Here is a 19392-nt window from a genome sequence, read left to right as displayed (position 1 = left end):
CCCTGTTCCTCCCACTCTTCCGTGGTCCCCTCAATCCACAAACCACCTAGGATCACTTTTTGGGTCCCAACCTCTACTTTTTTCCTCCTTTCCCACCCCTTCCGCATCATCCCTACACTCCCCAGCCCCCTCATGCTCAGTTTGGGGGTCCCACCCTCCCCTTTCCCAACTGTTCTGTCCTCTCCCACCCATTTCCCATCATCCCCCAAACCTCAGTGCCCCTCCCTCCTCCACTTTTGGGGGGTCCCACTCCCCTCCCACTCAGTTTGGGGTCCCACCACCCCTTTATCCCCTCTGACCCCCCTTTTCCCACTGACCTCCCCCTTCCCACCCCCCGCTCACCCGAGAGCTCCTCGCCCACAGCCGAGGGGGCTCCCAGCACCACCAGTGCCCAGAGAAGTCCCCCAAGGAAAGGGGTTGGAGGGGGTCCTGGCTGGGCTTTGAGTGTGTTTGGGGGTTCTTGAGGTGCTTTGGGGAAGTGCAGGGGGGTTCCCAGCACCTTTTGGGATGAGCTGGGTGCCCATTGAGGGGCAGGTGCCCTCCTAAACCCCTCCAGAGCGGGGTGACACGGAGAAACACAGGGGGGTCTCCATTCCCGATCCATCCCAGGGCCAGTTCTGCCTCCCCAGACTCAGCTCCAACCCTTGGGATTCCCCCACGCCATTTCCCCACTGCCCCCCAATAACCAGGACTGGGGAGAACTGGGAAGCTTTACTGGCATCACTGGGAGCAGCTGGGTGGTGTCAGAATAAAAGCAGGGATGGTGGGACACACGACCCCCCAAAATCCTCACGGGGACAGGAGGGGTCCAGGCTGGGCCCGAGGCCCCGGGGAGGGGCTGCGGCCGCCGCCGGCTCAGGAGCTCTGTGGGGAGAGAAAAGGGGGTGACAGCGGGGTGGGGGGTCCCCGGGGGGGCACAGACGCTCTGGGGGGACACACGACCCCCTGGGACCCCCCTCACCTTCTGGCGCAGGTAGAAGCCGAGCCCCAGCGCCAGGGAGACGAAGGCCAAGAGGAAGCCCCCGGCCCCTCCTTGGCAGCAATTGCTCAGGCTGATGGAGCCCGGCAGGGCCGGGGCCGCCGGCGGTGTCCGATCCCGGCAGGAAGCGGGGAGGGCCCGGCGGGGTCTGAGAGAAATAAATCAAGGCACATCTCTCTCTTTCTTTTACCCCCTGGGCAGTGACCATCAAGAGCTGTCCCTGCTTCACAGCAGAAGCTCCACACAGAGTTCAAGAAAGTCTTTGGAAGAATCTGCTCTATGAAAGTTGGCCTTGGGCTTTTATGCTTTGTCACTGATGGATCTCAGTCACAAATTCCCAGGCCAGTGAGCAGCTGATCTGTCAAACTCTGCTTCCAAAAGCAGGATGTGTGTTGGAAGGTTGGGGAACCAGGTTGGGTTTGGCACAATTCAACACTAAACCAACCCCTTGGCACCAGCAGTAACTCCCCACAGAGAGCTTGCAGTGCTTGCATTCTCCCATCAGATTCTTTTCCAGGTAGAACATCCTGCTACAAGGGGTCTGTTACTACCCACCCAGAAAGGGGGGGGTAACCAGGTTCTTATTATTAAATCCCTTGAGTTGGATTAGAGTGAAACAATACTGAGTAATCGCTGTTTGAAAACATATGGGTATATTTCAGAACAATGTTGTTTCAAAGGTAAACAGGTATGTTGCCATTTTGGGTGTTATCATCTCTATCTCTCATCTACAGCAATATGGCATAAAGAGAACCTTTAGGGAAAATGCATAAGGGAGAGAAAGAAAGACAGGGTAAGGGTGAGGGAGAGTAAGGGAAGAAAAGCTGAGAATGGAAAGATGTCTATAGTCACCGCCCACGGGGTCCAGCGATGGAACTTGGGAGTTGCAGCTTCCATGTCTGTCAGTTGAAGTGGTGGCCTTGATCCATTGGAGGTGGGGGAGGGAAGCCCCCACACTCCAAGAAGTTATGAGTTATTATATCCATGGATGGTGACCCGGGCCATGCCACAAACCCCCAACATCTCCTGGGCCTGCGCAGAGTTCCCGTGAGGGGCCTGGGAAAAGGGTTTTTCTTGCCTTTCAGGATTGGCAGAGGGGGGATGGGCTTTGATGGGCCATCAGAGGTCTAATGCAAAAGTCCTGCAGCTGTATTTTATGCCATCCTTTAGCATAGTAGTTTACACAGACCTAACCTTATTACCCCATTTGATATCAAGCTTTCTAAATTCCTTTAGCATGTTTAGATTTCTTTTCAAGGTAGAATTGTAGAAAAATACCTATATTGAACACATTCACACCCTAGGCTTGGACAACAAGATCCCACAAGAGACAAAGCAACCTTCAAGCCCAGAATTTTGGAAGCACTTCAAGGACTGTACGTGCAGTGAAGAACATAAAGATGAGGAAGAAGGGGTCCCAAAGACCCCAAACCCAATTCCCCAAGGGGCGTGTTGAGGAGCAGAACCGGGGGGTGGAGAGTTCTGGCATTGGACGGACCATCTTCTAAAACTGTAGAACCATTGCCTGGGAGGGCGCGTCGTGTGTGTTCCCCTGGGCCTGTGGGCCTGATTAAAGGACCTGCTCTTTTGAGCTGATCTCAGACACTGAATTGGCCTGGAGTTTTATCTCTTGAGGTCACAGGATTAACTAACTAGGTAGTTTTTGCTAAATGCACATCCCAAGGTTTGAAGGTCCCACTGCCCATTGCTTTCAAGGGGGTTTTGAACAGTCCACTCTACCATTCCACTTTCCCAGAGGCTGGTGCCTGACAGGGAATATGATCCATCCACTCCATGCCCAGCTCTCTGGTCCAGGTGTGCACAAGGTTGTTTTGGAAAAGAGTCCTGCTGTCCAACCCCAGTGTTTCTGGAGGGCCGTGTCTCCACAGGACTTGCTTTTCCAGGCCCAGGATGGTGTTCTGGGCAGTGCTGGGAGGCACAGGGGGTGTCTCCTGCCATCCAGGGGTTGTGTCCACCACTATCAGCACGTAGAGCTTGCCTTGGTGGGTTTGGGGAGTGTGCTGGGATCAATCTGCCAGGCCTGCCCACATCTCTATCTCAGCCATCATCCCCCACCCCACAGGGGCTTTACCCTCTTGGCCTCTTTGATGGCAGCACATTTGTGAGGAGCAGTCAATCACTTCCTATTAGAGAAGTCCATTCCCCTTTCATCCAGGCAGGTTCTTCTAACACAGCCCTTCTTGGGGTAGATGTGTGGAGATTCCTGCCTTGGGTGGGGATGCCCTCCAAGGACACTCCTCAAGGTTGAGCAAAAGAAATCTCCTCATGACCGTTGGTCTGGGTGAGTTACATCAGATCTCTACTTAATAATTATTTCTTTTGGCTAGCTTTAATATAATTGTTTCAAAAATTGCTTCAATATAGTGCACTGTCCTATCTTATACTGTACTACTTCTAGTTTTAGCCTTTACACAGTGTAGCAAAAAAATTCTGATTAAGATCTTTTGTCTGATCATTTGTACGAATAAATGATTCATTTTATATAAATATTCTAATTTGGCCAATCATTGAAATCTGTGGGACGGAAGTGGTTCAATCCCACTTCTCTAATTCCTTAAATTTAATTTGTTGATAAAATCTGAGGCAAAGATTGGATCCCTTATTCCTTGAGGCTCCGCAGTGGGACAATGGCTCCTTGATTCCATGAGGTTGCACTTTTTCCCAGCGTTCTTGGGCTCCATAAGGCCCTGCAGTGTGACAATGGCCCACTGATTCCATCATTTTCCCAGTGTCACAATGGACCCTTGATTCCATGAGATTCCACAATGTCCCATTGGTTCCCTTTGGTTCCAGAAGGTTCTGTGATGTCACACTGGCCTCTTGATTCCCTGATGTTCCACAAAGTCCCAGGGTCCTTTTGATTCCATGAGGTTCCACAGTGTCCCATGTTCCCTTTGGTTCCAGGAGGCCCCAGTGTATTCCAATGGCCCCTGGATTCCAGGAGATCCCACAGTGTCCCGGGGTTTCCTTGTCTCCCTGACTTTTGGCAGTGTCCCAGGGTCCCTTTGTTCCCAGGAGGTTCCTTTGTTTCCATCAGGCCCTGCCACATCCCAGACTCCCTTTGGTTCCATGAGGTGCTGCAGGGTCACAATGTCCCCTTTATCCCAGGAGGTTCTGCCATGTCCCAGGGTTCCTTTGGTTCCATGGGATTCCACAGGGCCAAAACTCCCTGCTTCTTATCCTTCCAACATTTGTGGGCCCATTCTATCCCTGCCTGGGATGGAGCACTACTGTGTTTCTGCAGGAATGGATCCATGGCCATCCTGCCACTGCACCAATTGAATGCTGCACAAACGTCACTGCAGGCCCAACACTGGATGCAGGAACAGTCTGGGAACTCCAGGCCTGCTGACATTCAGCAGAGCCAGTCGGGGTCCCAAAGAGCACAAGGGATTGACTGCAACCCCTGCAGTTCTCTGGCATTGCTGGGGACAAATGCATGAACTGCCAGGAGCTCTGCAGAGCCCTGACAGTGCCACTGCAATCCCAAGCTGCATTGCCCAGGGCAACCCTCAGCACAGCCAAGGCCACAACCCTTCCTGAAAGGTGTCCCTTCTGGGCAGGGCCAGGGGGACAAACCCCTCCATCTGTCCCTGCACATGTTGTGTCCAATTCTCAGCCCCCACTTAGGGACAAAGTCAGGCTACATTGGGTGTTTAGCTTTGCATTTGCTTCACTCTTTTGTACTTCCAACACACACACACACCAGTGTGGGCACAGTCTGGTCCCCCAAAGAACATAAGACCTGACTATTTGTGGCTCCTGCTGCAGTGGTTGCAACTTGGGCCACAATCTGTGCCAGGAGCAGAGAGGTCCCTCCCCACAGAAACTTCTTGGCAGTGGAGTTATTAAGAAAACTGGACAGGCTGTGGGGATCAGTGTCAGGGCATGGCCTCGAAAGTGTCTTGAGCAGCCTCCTGTTTACCATGACCAACTTTTTCATCCCTTTTCTCTCTGTTTTCTCACAGCTGTTGCTTCACAAACCACCATGACCCCACCATTTCCCTTCCTTTGATTCTTCCCTAGAGATCCCACCACAAGTCTTGCACAGTCCCTAAATGTGCTTTCTTGGTGCCCATCATAAGAATCAGACCTCAAACAGAATCCCCCATCTTCAACTGGCAAGGTCATCCTGGGAGGCTCTGCCATTGACCCATTTGGTGAAACTCTCACACAGAGATGTTGGAACTTTATTTGAATTGATTTTTTACCTTTTGGGTTTACAATGGCTTCTCCAAAAACATGGTAATTCCTGTCCTAGCAACAGTAATTCTTTGGAGAAGGAGTTTGGGACTCAAAGAATCACAGAATGGTTTGGATTGGAAGGGACATAAAAGCTTATGTGGTCCAAGTCCCTGGACATGGAGAGTGACATCTTCACTAATTGAGGCTGCTCAAAGTTCCTGACCTTGGAAAAATGCAGGGATGGGACATCCTCTTCTGTTGCAGTTCTTGCCAGCCCCATTGGTAAGTATTTCTTCATTTTATCCAATAAAAAAAAGCTCCCCTATTTCAGTTCAAAGTCATTGCCCCATGTTCTGCCACTACAGCCCTTGGTAAAACATAATCCTGTGACTATCTTAGGCCATGTTTTCATCTGCAGACACCTCAGAGAGTGCTCAGAGATGTCCCAGGGTTTGGAGGTCTCAAACATGACCACTCTACACGGGCAAAGGAGTCATGAGTTCAGTGGTGTGCAGGCAGAGGACAGCAGAGAAGAACCCTGGGAGTGCTTGAAGAGTCACTTCAGAGAGGGTGGATGCTTTTGTTGTAGCAGAAAACAGCACGAGAAAGAATTAATGGCAAGTGCAGCTGAGGAGGTCCAGGCTGGTACAAGGAAAAAAGAATTTCCCTCCAAGGGCAGTGCTGTGGTGCAACACATCACCCAGAAGGAGTCTGGATGAGCCCAAGGCTTTGTGTGTGCAGGAAGAGCCAGGGAGGACACAGAGATGTCAGGGCAGGAAGGTGCCAGCCAGGTGGGGCAGCCGGGGGGATGACGACAGCCTGCAGGGAAAGGGGCAGGGCATGGACACCGTAGGACAGCCTGGGCTGGAGAGGAGACAGGCATGGGGAGAAGCTGAAAGGCCCTGACACAGCCACCTTCTGCAGGCCTTTGGCCATGGCTGCTGTCTGTGCCCCTGATGCCAGGAGGAGGGGAGTGCCCCTTGCAGCCCTGGGGCCTCATGGCCTCCTTGTCCCTGCTCAGCAGCCTGGCAGGTGCCACCCCATGGTCCTGCCCTTGGCATTGCACATCCCACATCCCAGTGCCCCAGGAAGAGCCCTGAGGAATGAGGCAGGGACAGGATCTGCCTTCCCAGGGGCTGGGGGTCAGGCCTTGGCCTGTTGGATTAATGAAATACATCCAGGTTTCCTCAGCATCAGAGCCACCTTTCCCTTGCTTGTCCATCCTTGTCATCACTGCAATTTTCTGTTCCAACTTGAATCTGGGGACACTTTCACAGTTGTGTCCCACATTGAGACCCAGTAACAGTACAAGAAACTTCAGTATTTCAAACTCATTTAGAGTTCTTGAAAAGTTGTTTGAACTTACTCTCAGGGACTGAGTTTCACATAAACAACGCCAAACCCCCTCTGGGGGTCATTAAAGACCTGGAGCTGTTGCTGTGCTGCTGAGCTGGGCCGGGCTCCTGGCACACAGGGAGCTCCTGGCAAGCAAGAAGAGCTTGAAAGAGACAGCTCTGCTGGTGAGCAGCTCCTCTGCACAGCCCAGCAGGGCTGAGGGCACTGCCTGCAGCACCCAGGGCACAGGAGAGAAGGCAGAGAGATGAGAGGCAGCCTGGGCTGGGAGGTGACTGAGCTCTCACTACAGGAGAAACCTTCCCAGGATTTGAAGGAAGAATTCTCTGGCTGTAGGAAAGTTCAACTTGCCTTCCTGGAGGCATCTCCTAAAGCTGGCACATCCCACAGCTTCCAGGATCTTTCAGCAGGACTCTCCCAGTTGCTGCAGTGCAGGGGAAGTGGCCATATGGCAGAGCAGGGCAGGAGCTGCAGGCAGCAAGGGCAGACAGGAGAAGGGAGCAGGAGGTTCAAGGGATCCTGGGGTGGGAGGACAGGGCAGAGCTGCTCAGGGCAGGAACCTTGCCAGCCCTTTGCCACGGTCAGGCTGTGGCTGCAGAGCAGTGCAGGTGAGTTCCTGCAAGTGCCTCTCCCAGCTGCCAAATGGCAGCAGTGGCAGGAGCTGTCAGGATGGCTCTGCTGGATTTGCTGGGGTGCAGCAGGAGAAGCTGCTGCAGAGCAGGACTTGCTGCTGCCCCCTCAGAGGCCCAGGGCCAGAAGGTTCCCTGTGGCAGGGCTGGCTGTGGGGTGGGAAGGTGGGGGTGCAGCCAGGGTGCCCAGGGCTGTGGGGCAGAGCAGGGTCCTGCCCCCAGGGCTCTGTGTGCTGGGGCAGGGACTCTGCTGCCTGCCAGGCTCAGCTCTCAGCCCGGCCAAGGAGCTGCCACGGGGCTGGGGGAGAAGGGCTGTGGGGAAGGAACAACTCCTGGGAGGGCAGAGCAGGGCAGAGTCCTTCTGATCTCCAAAGTGTGCTGCAGGGATGAGGGCTGGTCACAGCTCCAGATCAAAGCAGGAAATTTCCCAGAAGGTGTTTGCAAGAGGCACAGACAGACAGGACGTACCTTAAAGAGGATGAACCAGTTCTTTCAGTGTTATACTCTGGGTTGTCTGGGTGCTGACTGCAACAGGGAAATGAATCTCTGAGCACAGGAGGAGACACTGCAACTTGAACTCTGTTAGATTAGAGGGCATTGAACCTGAGAGTATCAGACATCAAAACTGTCTTATAGACACATCAGTGTCACTTTTTCAGCCCTGTGCCCAGGGAAGCAGCTGCTGGCAGGGACAGCTCCAGGCAGCAGAGCCCTGGGCAGGGAGTGGGGGGCAAGAGCCCCCAAAGCCCTGGGGGAGGGGACGTTCAGGCAGCTCTGGGGGCCCTTCCCTGCAGCTCTGCTGGGCACTGTGTGCTGGGCCATAGAAATGAGGATTCCTGCAGTGGAAAAGAACCTTCCAGGTGTGATGGTAAAAATGGAAAACACAGGTACAATTATTCTAAGGACAGACTAAGCTTCTGCTCTGCAGCCCCAGCTCTTCGGAGTCATTTCAGTAGAGATGGAACTTTTGTATTCAAGGTCTCTTACATCTGACATTCCTTTGTATGAGAGCTCTACCAAAAAAATTCCATGTCCCAGTACAGCAGAGCAAACCTGATTCCTTGGCAGTGCATTTGGTGACATGTGACACATTGATTTCTTTTAGAAATGGAGTTGCTCTTTCACAGAGGTCTGTCTTAACCATTCGCTGTCCTTTCCTTTTTTGAACAGACCCTGTCCTAAGAAGCAGCAAATGCCCAACAGCAGCTCCATGCCCCAGTTCCTCCTCCTGGCATTCTCAGACAGGCGGGAGCTGCAGCTCCTGCACTTCTGGCTCTTCCTGGCCATCTCCCTGGCTGCCCTCCTGGCCAACGGCCTCATCCTCAGCGCCGTAGCCTGTGACCACCACCTGCACACCCCCAGGTACTTCTTCCTGCTCAACCTCTCCCTCACAGACCTGGGCTGCATCTGCACCACTGTCCCCAAAGCCATGCACGATTCCCTCTGGGACACCACAACCATCTCCTACAAGGGATGTGCTGCACAAGTCTTTTTACTTTTCTTTTTCATTTCAACAGAGTTTTCCCTCCTCACCATCATGTGCTACGACCGCTACGTTGCCATCTGCAAACCCCTGCACTACGGGACCCTCCTGGGCAGCAGAGCTTGTGCCCACATGGCAGCAGCTGCCTGGGCCACTGGGTTTCTCAATGCTCTGCTGCACACAGTCAATACATTTTCCCTGCCCCTGTGCCAGGGCAATGCCCTGGACCAGTTCTTCTGTGAAATCCCACACATCCTCAAGCTCTCCTGCTCACACTCTTACATCAGGGAACTCGGGCTTCTCTTGTTTTCCATCTCTTTAGTAGTTGGTTGTTTCATTTTCATTGTTTTCTCCTATGTGCAGATCTTCAGGGCTGTGCTGAGGATCCCCTCTCAGCAGGGACGGCACAAAGCCTTTTCCACGTGCCTCCCTCACCTGGCCGTGGTCTCCCTGTTCATCAGCACTGGCCCTTTTGCCTACCTGAAGCCCCCCTCCATCTCCTCCCCATCCCTGGACCTGGTGGTGTCAGTTCTATACTCGGTGGTGCCTCCATCACTGAACCCCCTCATCTACAGCCTCAGGAACCGGGAGCTCAAGGATGCCCTGAGGAAAATGATGACTGGATGCTTTTCAGGAGCAATAAAGTGCCCGTTTTCTGGTGTGTAGCATTCAGAATGGGATTCCTTAATGACCCAACCTTCCTGCTCAGGTTTTTTGTGGAGGTCATCAGGTTCTTCTGGCATTAATTTTCTGTGCAATGTTATATTATTATGCATCTGCTTTCTAATTTAGTGTCTACACATTCAATTTGACCCGGACATGTATAAATGATGAATTGTGCTCTCTGACTATTTAAACAAAATAAAGGACCCTGCAGTGCCTTCTTTGTCCAAGACCCTTCTTCTCAGATGTTCCTAAAGGACAGCACACTGCAGGACAGGGTGTATTTGCAAACAGGAAGGGGACAATAATCCCAGCCCAGCAGCACTGCCAGGGAGCAGCAGGGCTTGGTCTTTCCAGAGCTGCTCTCTTGCCACTTCCACACTGTCCTCCTGAGCCCCTTTCTCACTGTAAGGCCTGAGTGCTCTCTGAGCACAGTCCTGGGGGCTGGAAGCCCTTGGAGCACAGGCAGGGACAGGCCCTGGGAACTTGTGAAGCAGAGCTGGGCTCCCTTCCAGCATCTCCAGGATGCTGTGGGAACTTCTGAGGCCACTGCATGTACTGGGTCACTTCTTCTGTGACCTTGCTGCAGGGCTGGAACTCTCCTGCAGTGTCCCCATGACACTCCTGCTCTCTGCTTTCCAGGTTTCATTTTCAGATCCAGTCTTCCCCTCCTGTTCCCAGGGACATCCTGGGAGTGCTTCAGAGCTGCCATCCTGGGGCAGCTCCTGCCCAGCGTGGGCAGGCACAAGGTCTCTCCAGCTGCTCCTCTCCCCTCCCCAGTGCCACTGTTTTCTGCAGCCTCCTCATCCTTGCCCAGCACAGCCCTCCTGGCACAGTTGGACACAGCCCTTGTTCTACCCCCTCCTCAGGCACCTGCCCAACCCCCTCAGCTCCAGCCTGATGGCCACAAACCTTCAGGGCAAGGAGGCACCGGGGAAAATGCTGAGCAAACCTTTCAGCTGCACTCAAATCCAATTGGAGGGGTTGACCTTGAGGAAGAAATCCCAACTCATTCTCCAGAACCACCAGGACAGCCTGTGTTGTGTCCTGGGCACTCCTCTCAAAATGTGGGATATAGAAAAGGTTTTGATATCAGTGATACTGAGAAGGCTGGGTAGTGTCACTGGGAGACCTCTTCCAAACACTTGGAAAGGCCAGAGCCATCCCAGAGCTTCCTGGGGCCCTGGGAAAGGCAGACATGGAACCAGTCTGCAAGCAGGGCAGCAAGGAGGGTTGGCAGAGTTCCAGACTGCTCAGGCTCAGCAGGGAAGGGGATAGGGCAAGTCCTCCTGCAGCCATTCCAAGGCATGGGAAGGACAAGGCAGGGATTGCAGAACCCCTGTGGGAGGGAATAGAAGGGGATTTTTTGTGCCCAGACTTTATCAAGGCCCTTGACATGGTGTCCTGTGGTCTCCTTATGGCCAGACTGGTGAGAGCTGGACTGAAGCAGTGGAAGATGTGGTGGGTGGGAAGTTGGCTGAATGAAGAGGGTCAAATCAAATCCATGATACAAAGTCCTCTTGGCAGCAACTTCCTGGTGAAATTCCTCAGTGACCAGCCCTTGAACACCACTAGAGAACATCTTTATTATCTCTCTGTACATTGGGACAAAATGTATTTTCATGTCTTTCGTGGATGATTCCAAATTTCAGGGAGCCCTTGAGCAACCTGTCCTGGTTTAAAGACACATATTGGGGTGGGAACTCCAATAAAATGAATTCATTCTTCTTTTATTCCCCACCAGTACAGGGAGACAAAGTACAAGGAAGTATAAATGAAAAAATAAGAGTTTACTGACAAGAAATATAGCAGCAAAACAAGCAATACCAACAAAACAGTTCAAAGCAACAGCAGAGAGAAAAATTGTCTCCTCTCTCTGCTCCTGCCCCAACTCTTTTTTGTAAACAGATAAAACCAGGGATCAACACGTGCCTCCCTTCCCCCTTTTCTCCCTAAATGAACAAAGAACAAAAATTAAACCAGTGGAAAGAGGGGTAAAGCAAAATGTGGGAAACTCTCTGGTCTGAGATCAGTTATGCTGCCCAAGAACACGCTGACTCCAGAGGTGTCCAAGCGGGGCAGAGCCGGCGACTCCGGTCCGTGCGGCGGCGGGGGGGAGGCAGCGGCTCTGCTTGATTCCATGGAGTTCTGGGCAGGCACAGTGGCCCCTTGGTTCTGAGATGTTTCAGAGTTCCTTCTGTTCCAAAGAGCTCCCACATGTCACAATGGTCCCTTGGTTCCATGAGATTCCACAGTGTCCCTGCATTCCTTGGTTCCATGAGGCCCTGCAGTGTCACGGTGCCACTTGATTCCGTGACATTACTAAGAATCAGAATGGCCCCTTGATTTAAGGCCAACTGCACATGGGGCTGGCTTGGGAGGAGTGTGGGCACCCAGACAAGGGAGTTGTCACCCCCCTGGACTCAGCCCTGGGGTCACCACATCTGGACTGGTCTGTCTGTCTGTGAGGTTCCCCATTGTGGAGGAATGAGGAAGAACTGGAGAGGGTCTAGAGGAGATCTGACAGGATGGAGCTCTTGTCCATATTGGAAATAGAATGAAATCTCCACAAAGAGTAGCACTGAAGGTTCAGACTGAAGGTGAGGAAAATGAAATGTCACTCAACGGGGACCCTTGTGGTGCAAGAGGTCACCCAGAGGGAGTCAGGATCAGCCCATGGCTTTGTGTTCCAGGGAACAGCCAGAGCTGGTGCAGAGACATCAGGGAGGGTCTAGAAATGCTGCTGGGAGGGGGTGGGAAAGCAGGAGGGGTGTGTGCAGCCTGCAAGGCCAGAGCAGCAGCAGGGCCAGGGCAGGACAGCCTGCAGGAGAGATGGCCAAGGGCTCTGGCAGGGCTGCAAGGCCCAAAGGCACCCAGGCCTTTGTCCCCTTGCCTCTGGCAGCTGCCTCTGCCACTCAGGCCACCACAAGCAACTTTCCTGGCAGGTTCTGCACTTGGTTTCTGCCTCGCCCCTCCCTCAAAAGCCTGGCAGGGGTTGCCCAGTTTTGGGCCTTTGTTGTTCCTCCCCCTCCCATCCCAGTGCCCCCCAAACAGCCCTGAGCCAGCCGGGAGGGACAGGATCTGCTGGGCCAGGGCCTGGGGCTCAGGCCTTGGCCTTTGTGCTCCACAAAACCAAGGCAGGCTTTGCTCAGCATTGCAGGGGCCTGCCCAGAGCCTTTGTCTGCCTGCACTCCTGGCCTCCAAGGAGCTGCTCCAAGGAGTCCCTGGGGAGGCTTTGGCAGTGCCTGCCCTCAGTGGGGCCCAGCAATGCTTCAAGGCACTTGCACTTTGGCTTCTGACTTCTTCAGCAGCTGCTTCAATCTTCTCTCACTACCTCAGGATCATGGGCTGGGCTGCAAACACACCGTGGGGCTCATTAAAATGCAGAAATCCCTCAGGATCTCTTTGTCTTCCTTTAATTGTCTTCAAGGCAATTTCAAAACAAGTCTTCAAAATTTGTACTTTTTTTGTTTTAATTCAATGATGGATATTTTTTTAGTTCAGAGGAGAGGTGATATAGGTGTTCTCCAAGTGATCTTGATGCTGAGTGTCTCCTCAGGAGATCCACACTGACCCTGAATGATCAACCTTGCTCCTCACCCCCCAGCCTCACCAGTTCTGACATGGCCCATCTTGGACTGACAGTTGATGCAACTCCAAACACACTGTGGGACCCATTAAAACATTGAAAACCAAATTATTTTTCTTTCTTTCATTGCCATCAAATACTCAAGACTTCTATAGCTTATTGGAGTTGTTTTGTAGTTTAGCTAAGGAGGAGGATTTTAAAGTGGACACCGCAAAAAATATATATTTTTTGATGAAAGAGATTGATTTACACAGAGCCTTGGGATGCAACAGGCTCAGGGTGCAAAGGATTTCAACACAAATATAAGGGGGCAAAAGAGATTACTAGCATATAATTATTGACCAGTTTAACAGTTATCAAGTGATTCAATAGCATTTGCTACAATTTTAACAGTGACTGAATTATAGATTCACAATAACAACATTCATAGCACAGTCAATTCACACCCACATCCAGGCAGAGATGTGTGGACACATCAAGAGCTGGGTGTGGAAAGGTCCCTCTCCCAAATTCTCCTTCTTGTCAGGGAAACACTCCCACAAATGCCTTTGTGTTTCCCACCAGACAAGGGTCCCAGCTGGTGGAGTGTTTGTGGAGGGGGATCAGAATTGTCCTGGGCATCAGGGAGGGTCTTTGGAGTGTCACAAACTGGAGGGTTCCCGAGCTGGGAGAGGCTGCCAGAGGTGTCCCACTGAGAGGGAGGTGTTGGGGAGCTGCCAGGGCCTCCCTCAGCCCTGCTGGTTGTGGGCTCCCAAGGGGACTGGCTTTAGTTATCTGCTGAATTTCCATCCTGGTGTCAGGAATGACTGGAGTTTCCAAACTATTTGGGAATTGTATCCAAACTGTTCTGTTTGGCTTATGATTCAGTCAGGGAATGTTCTAAGGTTTTCATGGGATGACTGATTATCCTGTGTTCCCCAGCTCTTACACCCATCCCAGTCAGCTGGATGGTTCATTGACAATGTGTCTCGAGGGGCGGCACCTCCGATGCCATAGAAACCCCTCCCCTGGATTAGGAAACCTTTGGAATTCAGGAGCTGTTCCGGTGGAGCATGAAAATGAACAGCAATTTTCCCAAAGCCCAGCCCCAAGCAGAACAAAGCCAGGCCCATCAGTGTCAGAGCAAAGGTCCCCCATGGCTGTGTCCCTGTGGCCGCTGAGGCGGCAGCGCAGGCCCGAGGCGGTGCCGGGTCCCGGTGCAGCCGGGGCAGAGCGGCGGCTGCGCGAGCGGCAACCCCGGCGGTGAGTGCGGCAGCCCCGTGGGAGCGGCGGCTCCGGGCACAGACGCCGGCGGCAGCCGCTGTGGCTCCTGGAACCCAGTGGCCATTGGGACACTGCAGGGCCTGCTGGAATCCAGGGGCCGGGGGGACACTGGGGAGCCTCTGGGAGCCAAGGGAACCCTGGGATATTCTGGAACATCCTGGAATCAAGGGGCCATTGTGACACTGCAGGGCCTCATGGAACCAAAGGAACCCTGAGAGTTTTTGCAACCTCATGGAATCAATAGGCTGTTTCTGGCAGGATGCTCTGCTTTTTAATACCTAAAAAATTGTAAGTGATTGCAGACCATGCACACTCTCTGTGGTGAGTTACTGCTGGTGCCAAGGTGCTGTTTTTAATGTTGAATTATGCTAACCCCAGAATGCTTCATGAAACTTCAAACACACATCCTGCTTTCTGAAGCAGGATTTGACAGATAAGCTGCTCCCTGGCCTGCAAATATATCTGGCAGTCAAACCCTTGATAACTATAAAAGCCCCGTCCAACTGTCATGGGGCAGATTCTTCCACAGACTTCCTTGAAGTGTATGCAGCTTCATCCATGAAGCAGGGACAGCTCTTCATGGTCACTGCCCAGGGGTTAAGTGAAAGAGAGAGAACTACCCCCTGTTGTTGTGGGGTGAGTTACCTCAATCTCTACTTCAGGATTATTTCTTTTTGCTGGTTTTGATCCAATTGCTTTAATAGAATGACTTTGATAGACTCCACTGTCCTATCTTACACTATACTGCTAGGAGGTTTTGGCATTTATATTGCACAGTAAATAATTCCGTTTAAGGTCTTTCATCTGTTCACTTGTCTGATCATTTGTCTGTTCATTTGTCATAACAAATAATTCATTTTATAAAAATATTTCTGATTTGCCATCACTAAAACCTGCAGGACAAAGTGATTGAATCACACCTGTATAATTCCTTCAACTGAAACCAAAATCTGAGCCTGAGATTGGATCCAGCCACCCCCAGGCTCCTCTCTGAGAAGGAATTTAGAAAGCAAGGGAGTCCTTTCTGCCCCTCATAGCTCAACGAGACGGCTTCTGCCATCAACTTTGTCTAAGCCTTCCACCCCCCAGCCCCAAGCCGTGACACATGGGCATGTCTTGTGCATGCAGTGCAAACATGGACTCCTGAGCTGGTCATTTGCTGTCCCTCCTTGGAGGGAAGAACAAGCCCAATGGCCTGGGGTGAGAGGCCAGTGCTGGGAGCGGCGCTGGCTGTGCCAGGGCACTGCTGGGTGCCCCCACCCTGAGCACTCCCATCCTTGTGCTGGTCACTGCTGTTTTCCTCTGCAGGGCGTTGTGTTGGGCACATTCTGGAGAGCAAAGTGGAAAGAAGGATGAAGCTTTCAGGCCCTGGCCTGAGGAGATGCCCCTGCAGGATGGCAGTGCTGCTGCAGAGGTCAGCTCTGTGCCAGCAGTGCCCGTGGTTGTCCCTGCCTGCAGTCCCTGGACAGTCCTGCAGCAGGACTGGCACCGACTGCCAGAGCACTGAGGCCTCCAACAACACAGGGCTCTGCAGGACAGTGTGGAAGGGAAGGGAGAGGAGGCCATGGAGGAGAAGGGCTGCTGCTCCCTGGCGGTGCTGCTCTGCTGGGACTCTTTTCTGGCCCAGCTCTGCACAGAGGCACCGACCCTGCAGCTGCAGAGAAGTCAGAGAGGAAAGATGTCAGGCAAACAAGACACTGCAGAGTTCTTTATTTGGTTTAAGCACACAGTGAGTACAATTCCCAATTTGTACAGCCTGTGGGCCAGGTTAGAAAGGCAAACACTGAATTAGAAATGGTCTTTATATATATATAAATATATTTACATTTTATATATATATATATATATATATATCTTTATATATGTATAAAGATTTTTTGGTGTGAACAAATTCTCACAAAAAACCCACCCCTACTAGGAGTAAAAAATAGAGAAGATATGGTGGGCCTTTAATGAAATCCATAACAGGATTGGCCTTTAATGAGGAAGACAGCATGCAGAAGAAGGAGAGTTTATTGCTTCTGAAGAACACCCAGTTATGATTTTCCTCAGGGCATCCTTGAGCTCCTGGTTCCTGAGGCTGTAGATGAAGGGGTTCAGTGTTGGAGACACCACTGAGTACAGAACTGACAGAATAAGATCCAGAGATGGGGAGGAGATGGAGGGAGGTTTCAGGTAGGCAAAGAATAAGGTGCTGCTAAACAGAGAGACCACGGCCAGGTGAGGGAGGCACGTGGAAAAGGCTTTGTGCCGTCCCTGCTGAGAGGGGATCCTCAGCACAGCCCTGAAGATCTGCACATAGGAGAAAACAATGAAAACGAAACAACCAAATATTAAACAGGCACTAACCAAAGTAAGCCCAAGTTCTCTGAGGTAGCCTGAGTGTGAGCAGGAGAGCTTGAGGATGTGTGGGATTTCACAGAAGAACTGGCCTAGGGCATTGCCCTGGCACAGGGGCAGGGAAAATGTATTGGCTGTGTGTAATAGACCGCTGAGAAACCCAGCAGCCCAGACAGCTGCTGCCATGTGGGCACAAGCTCTGCTGCCCAGGAGGGTCCCGTAGTGCAGGGGTTTGCAGATGGCAACGTAGCGGTCGTAGCACATGATGGTGAGGAGGGAGAACTCTGCTCCAAGAAAGAAGACAAGCAGAAAGACCTGTGCAACACATCCCATGTAGGAGATGGCTGTGGTGTCCCAGAGGGAATTGTGCATGGCTTTGGGGACAGTGGTGCAGATGCAGCCCAGGTCTGTGAGGGAGAGGTTGAGCAGGAAGAAGCCCATGGGGGTGTGCAGGTGGTGGTCACAGGCTACGGCGCTGAGGATGAGGCCGTTGGCCAGGAGGGCAGCCAGGGAGATGGCCAGGAAGAGCCAGAAGTGCAGGAGCTGCAGCTCCCGCCTGTCTGCAAATGCCAGGAGGAGGAACTGGGGCATGGAGCTGCTGTTGGACATTTGCTGCTTTTTAGTACAGGATCTGTTCAAAAAAGGAAAGGACAGGGAACAGTTAAGACAGACCTCTGTGAAAAAGCCACTCCACTTTTAAAAGAAATCATTGTGTCAAATGTCACCAAATGCACTGCCAAGGAGTCAGTTTTGGTCTGCTCCAGGGGGACATAGAATTTTTTGGTAGAGCTCTCACACACACAAGGAATGTCAGATGTAAGAGACCTTGAATACAAAAGTTCCATCTCTACTGTAATGACTCAGAAGACCTGGGGTGCAGAGCAGAAGCTTAGTCTGAGTTTAGAATAATTGTACCTGTGTTTTCTATTTTTACCATCACACCTGGGGAAGGTTCTTTTCCACTGCAGGAATCCTCATTTCTATGGCCCAGCACACAGTGCCCAGCAGAGCTGCAGGGAAGGGCCCCCAGAGCTGCCTGAACGCCCCCCTCCCCCAGGCCTTGGGGGCACTTGCCCCCCACTCCCTGCCCAGGGCTCTGCTGCCTGGAGCTGTCCCTGCCAGCAGCTGCTTCCCTGGGCACAGGGCTGGGCCCTGCCAGTGCTGCCAGAGCCCATCCCAGCCCTGGGGGCTCAGCTCTGCCCTGCAGAGCCCTCCCAGCAGCACAGGGCACTGCCCAGGGGCATCTCTGTCTGGGCAGGCTCTGATGGCAATGTCAGAGCAACCCTGAGGAGGCTGGAAAAGTGACACTGATGCTGCCTGTAAGACAGTTTTGATGTCTGATACTCTCATTTTCAATCCCCTCTAATCTAACAGAGTTCAAGTTTCAGTGTCTCCTCCTGTGCTCAGAGATTCATTTCTCTGTCACAGTCAGCACCCAGACAACCCAGAGTATAACACTGAAAGAACTGGTTCTTTCTCTTTAAGGTACCCCCTGCCTGTCTGTGCCTCTTGCAAACACCTTCTGGGAAATTTCCTGCTTAGATCTGGAGCTGTGACCAGCCCTCATCCCTGCAGCCCACTTTGGAGATCAGAAGGACAATGCCCTGCTCTGCCCTCCCAGGAGTTGTTCCTTCCCCACAGCCCTTCTCCCCCAGCCCCGTGGCAGCTCCTTGGCCGGGCTGAGAGCTGACCCTGGCAGGCAGCAGAGTCCCTGCCCCAGCACACAGAGCCCTGGGGGCAGGACCCTGCTCTGCCCCACAGCCCTGGGCACCCCTGGCTGCACCCCCACCTTCCCACCCCACAGCCAGCCCTGCCACAGGGAACCTTCTGGCCCTGGGCCTCTGATGGGGCAGCAGCAAGTCCTGCTCTGCAGCAGCTTCTCCTGCTGCACCCCAGCAAATCCAGCAGAGCCATCCTGACAGCTCCAGCCACTGCTGCCATTTGGCAGCTGGGAGAGGCACTTGCAGGAACTCACCTGCACTGCTCTGCAGCCACAGCCTGAGCGTGGCAAAGGGCTGGCAAGGTTCCTGCCCTGAGCAGCTCTGCCCTGTCCTCCCAGCCCAGGATCCCTTGAACCTCCTGCTCCCTTCTTCTCTCTGCCCTTGCTGCCTGCAGCTCCTGCCCTGCTCTGCCATATGGCCACTTCCCCTGCACTGCAGCAACTGGGAGAGTCCTGCTGAAAGATCCTGGAAGCTGTGGGATGTGCCAGCTTTAGGAGATGCCTCCAGGAAGGCAAGTTGAACTTTCCTACAGCCAGAGAATTCTTCCTTCAAATCCTGGGAAGGTTTCTCCTGTGGTGAGAGCTCAGTCACCTCCCTGCCCAGGCTGCCTCTCATGTCTCTGCCTTCTCTCCTGTGCCCTGGGTGCTGCAGCCAGTGCCCTCAGCCCTGCTGGGCTGTGCAGAGGAGCTGCTCACCAGCAGAGCTGTCTCTTTGAAGCTCTTCTTGCTTGCCAGGAGCTCCCCGTGTGCCAGGAGCCCGGCCCAGCTCAGCAGTACAGCAACAGCCCCAGGAAGGCCTTTCTCTGCCCCTCTGGGCTCCCTCCAGCTGTCCCTGGGGCTCCAGGGGAACCTGCTGGCACACAGCTGAAGGAAATAATGATGTGCCTTCTCTCAGCTGGGCACAGACACTTCTTTCAGCACTGTCATTTCTCCAAACAGACTCAGAGTTAAGTCCAAGAGTCCCCTTTTCATATCACATCATTAGACACGAAACCCAGACAGTGCCCAGGAGGGATCTCCTTCACCTGCACTGAGGGAAGGACTCAGCTGAGTCAACAGAGGTGTCTCCTTGTGGCTCTGCAGCCCTGGGGCCAGAAGGACACTCAGCTCCCTCTACAACCCCCAAGGACTGGAATTCCTCCTGCCCCACTTCAGTGGGCCCAAAAC

At 52.9% G+C, this 19392-nt stretch overlaps 2 protein-coding genes across 2 annotated transcripts; one reads left to right on the top strand and one right to left on the bottom strand.

Moving 5' to 3' along the window:
* Positions 1 to 1963: 1963 nt before the first annotated feature.
* Positions 1964 to 15238, top strand: LOC127461925 (olfactory receptor 14A16-like). Its single transcript, XM_051770125.1, has 3 exons — positions 1964 to 2026; positions 8387 to 9250; positions 15203 to 15238. The coding sequence occupies exons 1-3, from the start codon at positions 1964 to 1966 to the stop codon at positions 15236 to 15238; spliced, it is 963 nt and encodes a 320-aa protein (XP_051626085.1).
* An 818-nt stretch (positions 15239 to 16056) lies between these two features.
* Positions 16057 to 17271, bottom strand: LOC127461903 (olfactory receptor 14J1-like). Its single transcript, XM_051770106.1, has one exon. It carries the CDS (start codon positions 17112 to 17114, stop codon positions 16143 to 16145), a length of 972 nt encoding a protein of 323 aa, XP_051626066.1. The 5' UTR covers positions 17115 to 17271; the 3' UTR covers positions 16057 to 16142.
* Between the last annotated feature and the right edge of the window lie 2121 nt (positions 17272 to 19392).

Source organism: Manacus candei, unplaced genomic scaffold (genome assembly GCF_025592945.1).
Source record: "Manacus candei isolate 608988 ecotype Guabito, Panama unplaced genomic scaffold, ASM2559294v1 h1tg000115l, whole genome shotgun sequence".
Taxonomy (NCBI): domain Eukaryota; kingdom Metazoa; phylum Chordata; class Aves; order Passeriformes; family Pipridae; genus Manacus; species Manacus candei.
The sequence above is the reverse complement of the archived record's forward strand: the minus strand, read 5'-3'. Positions and strand labels throughout refer to the sequence as shown.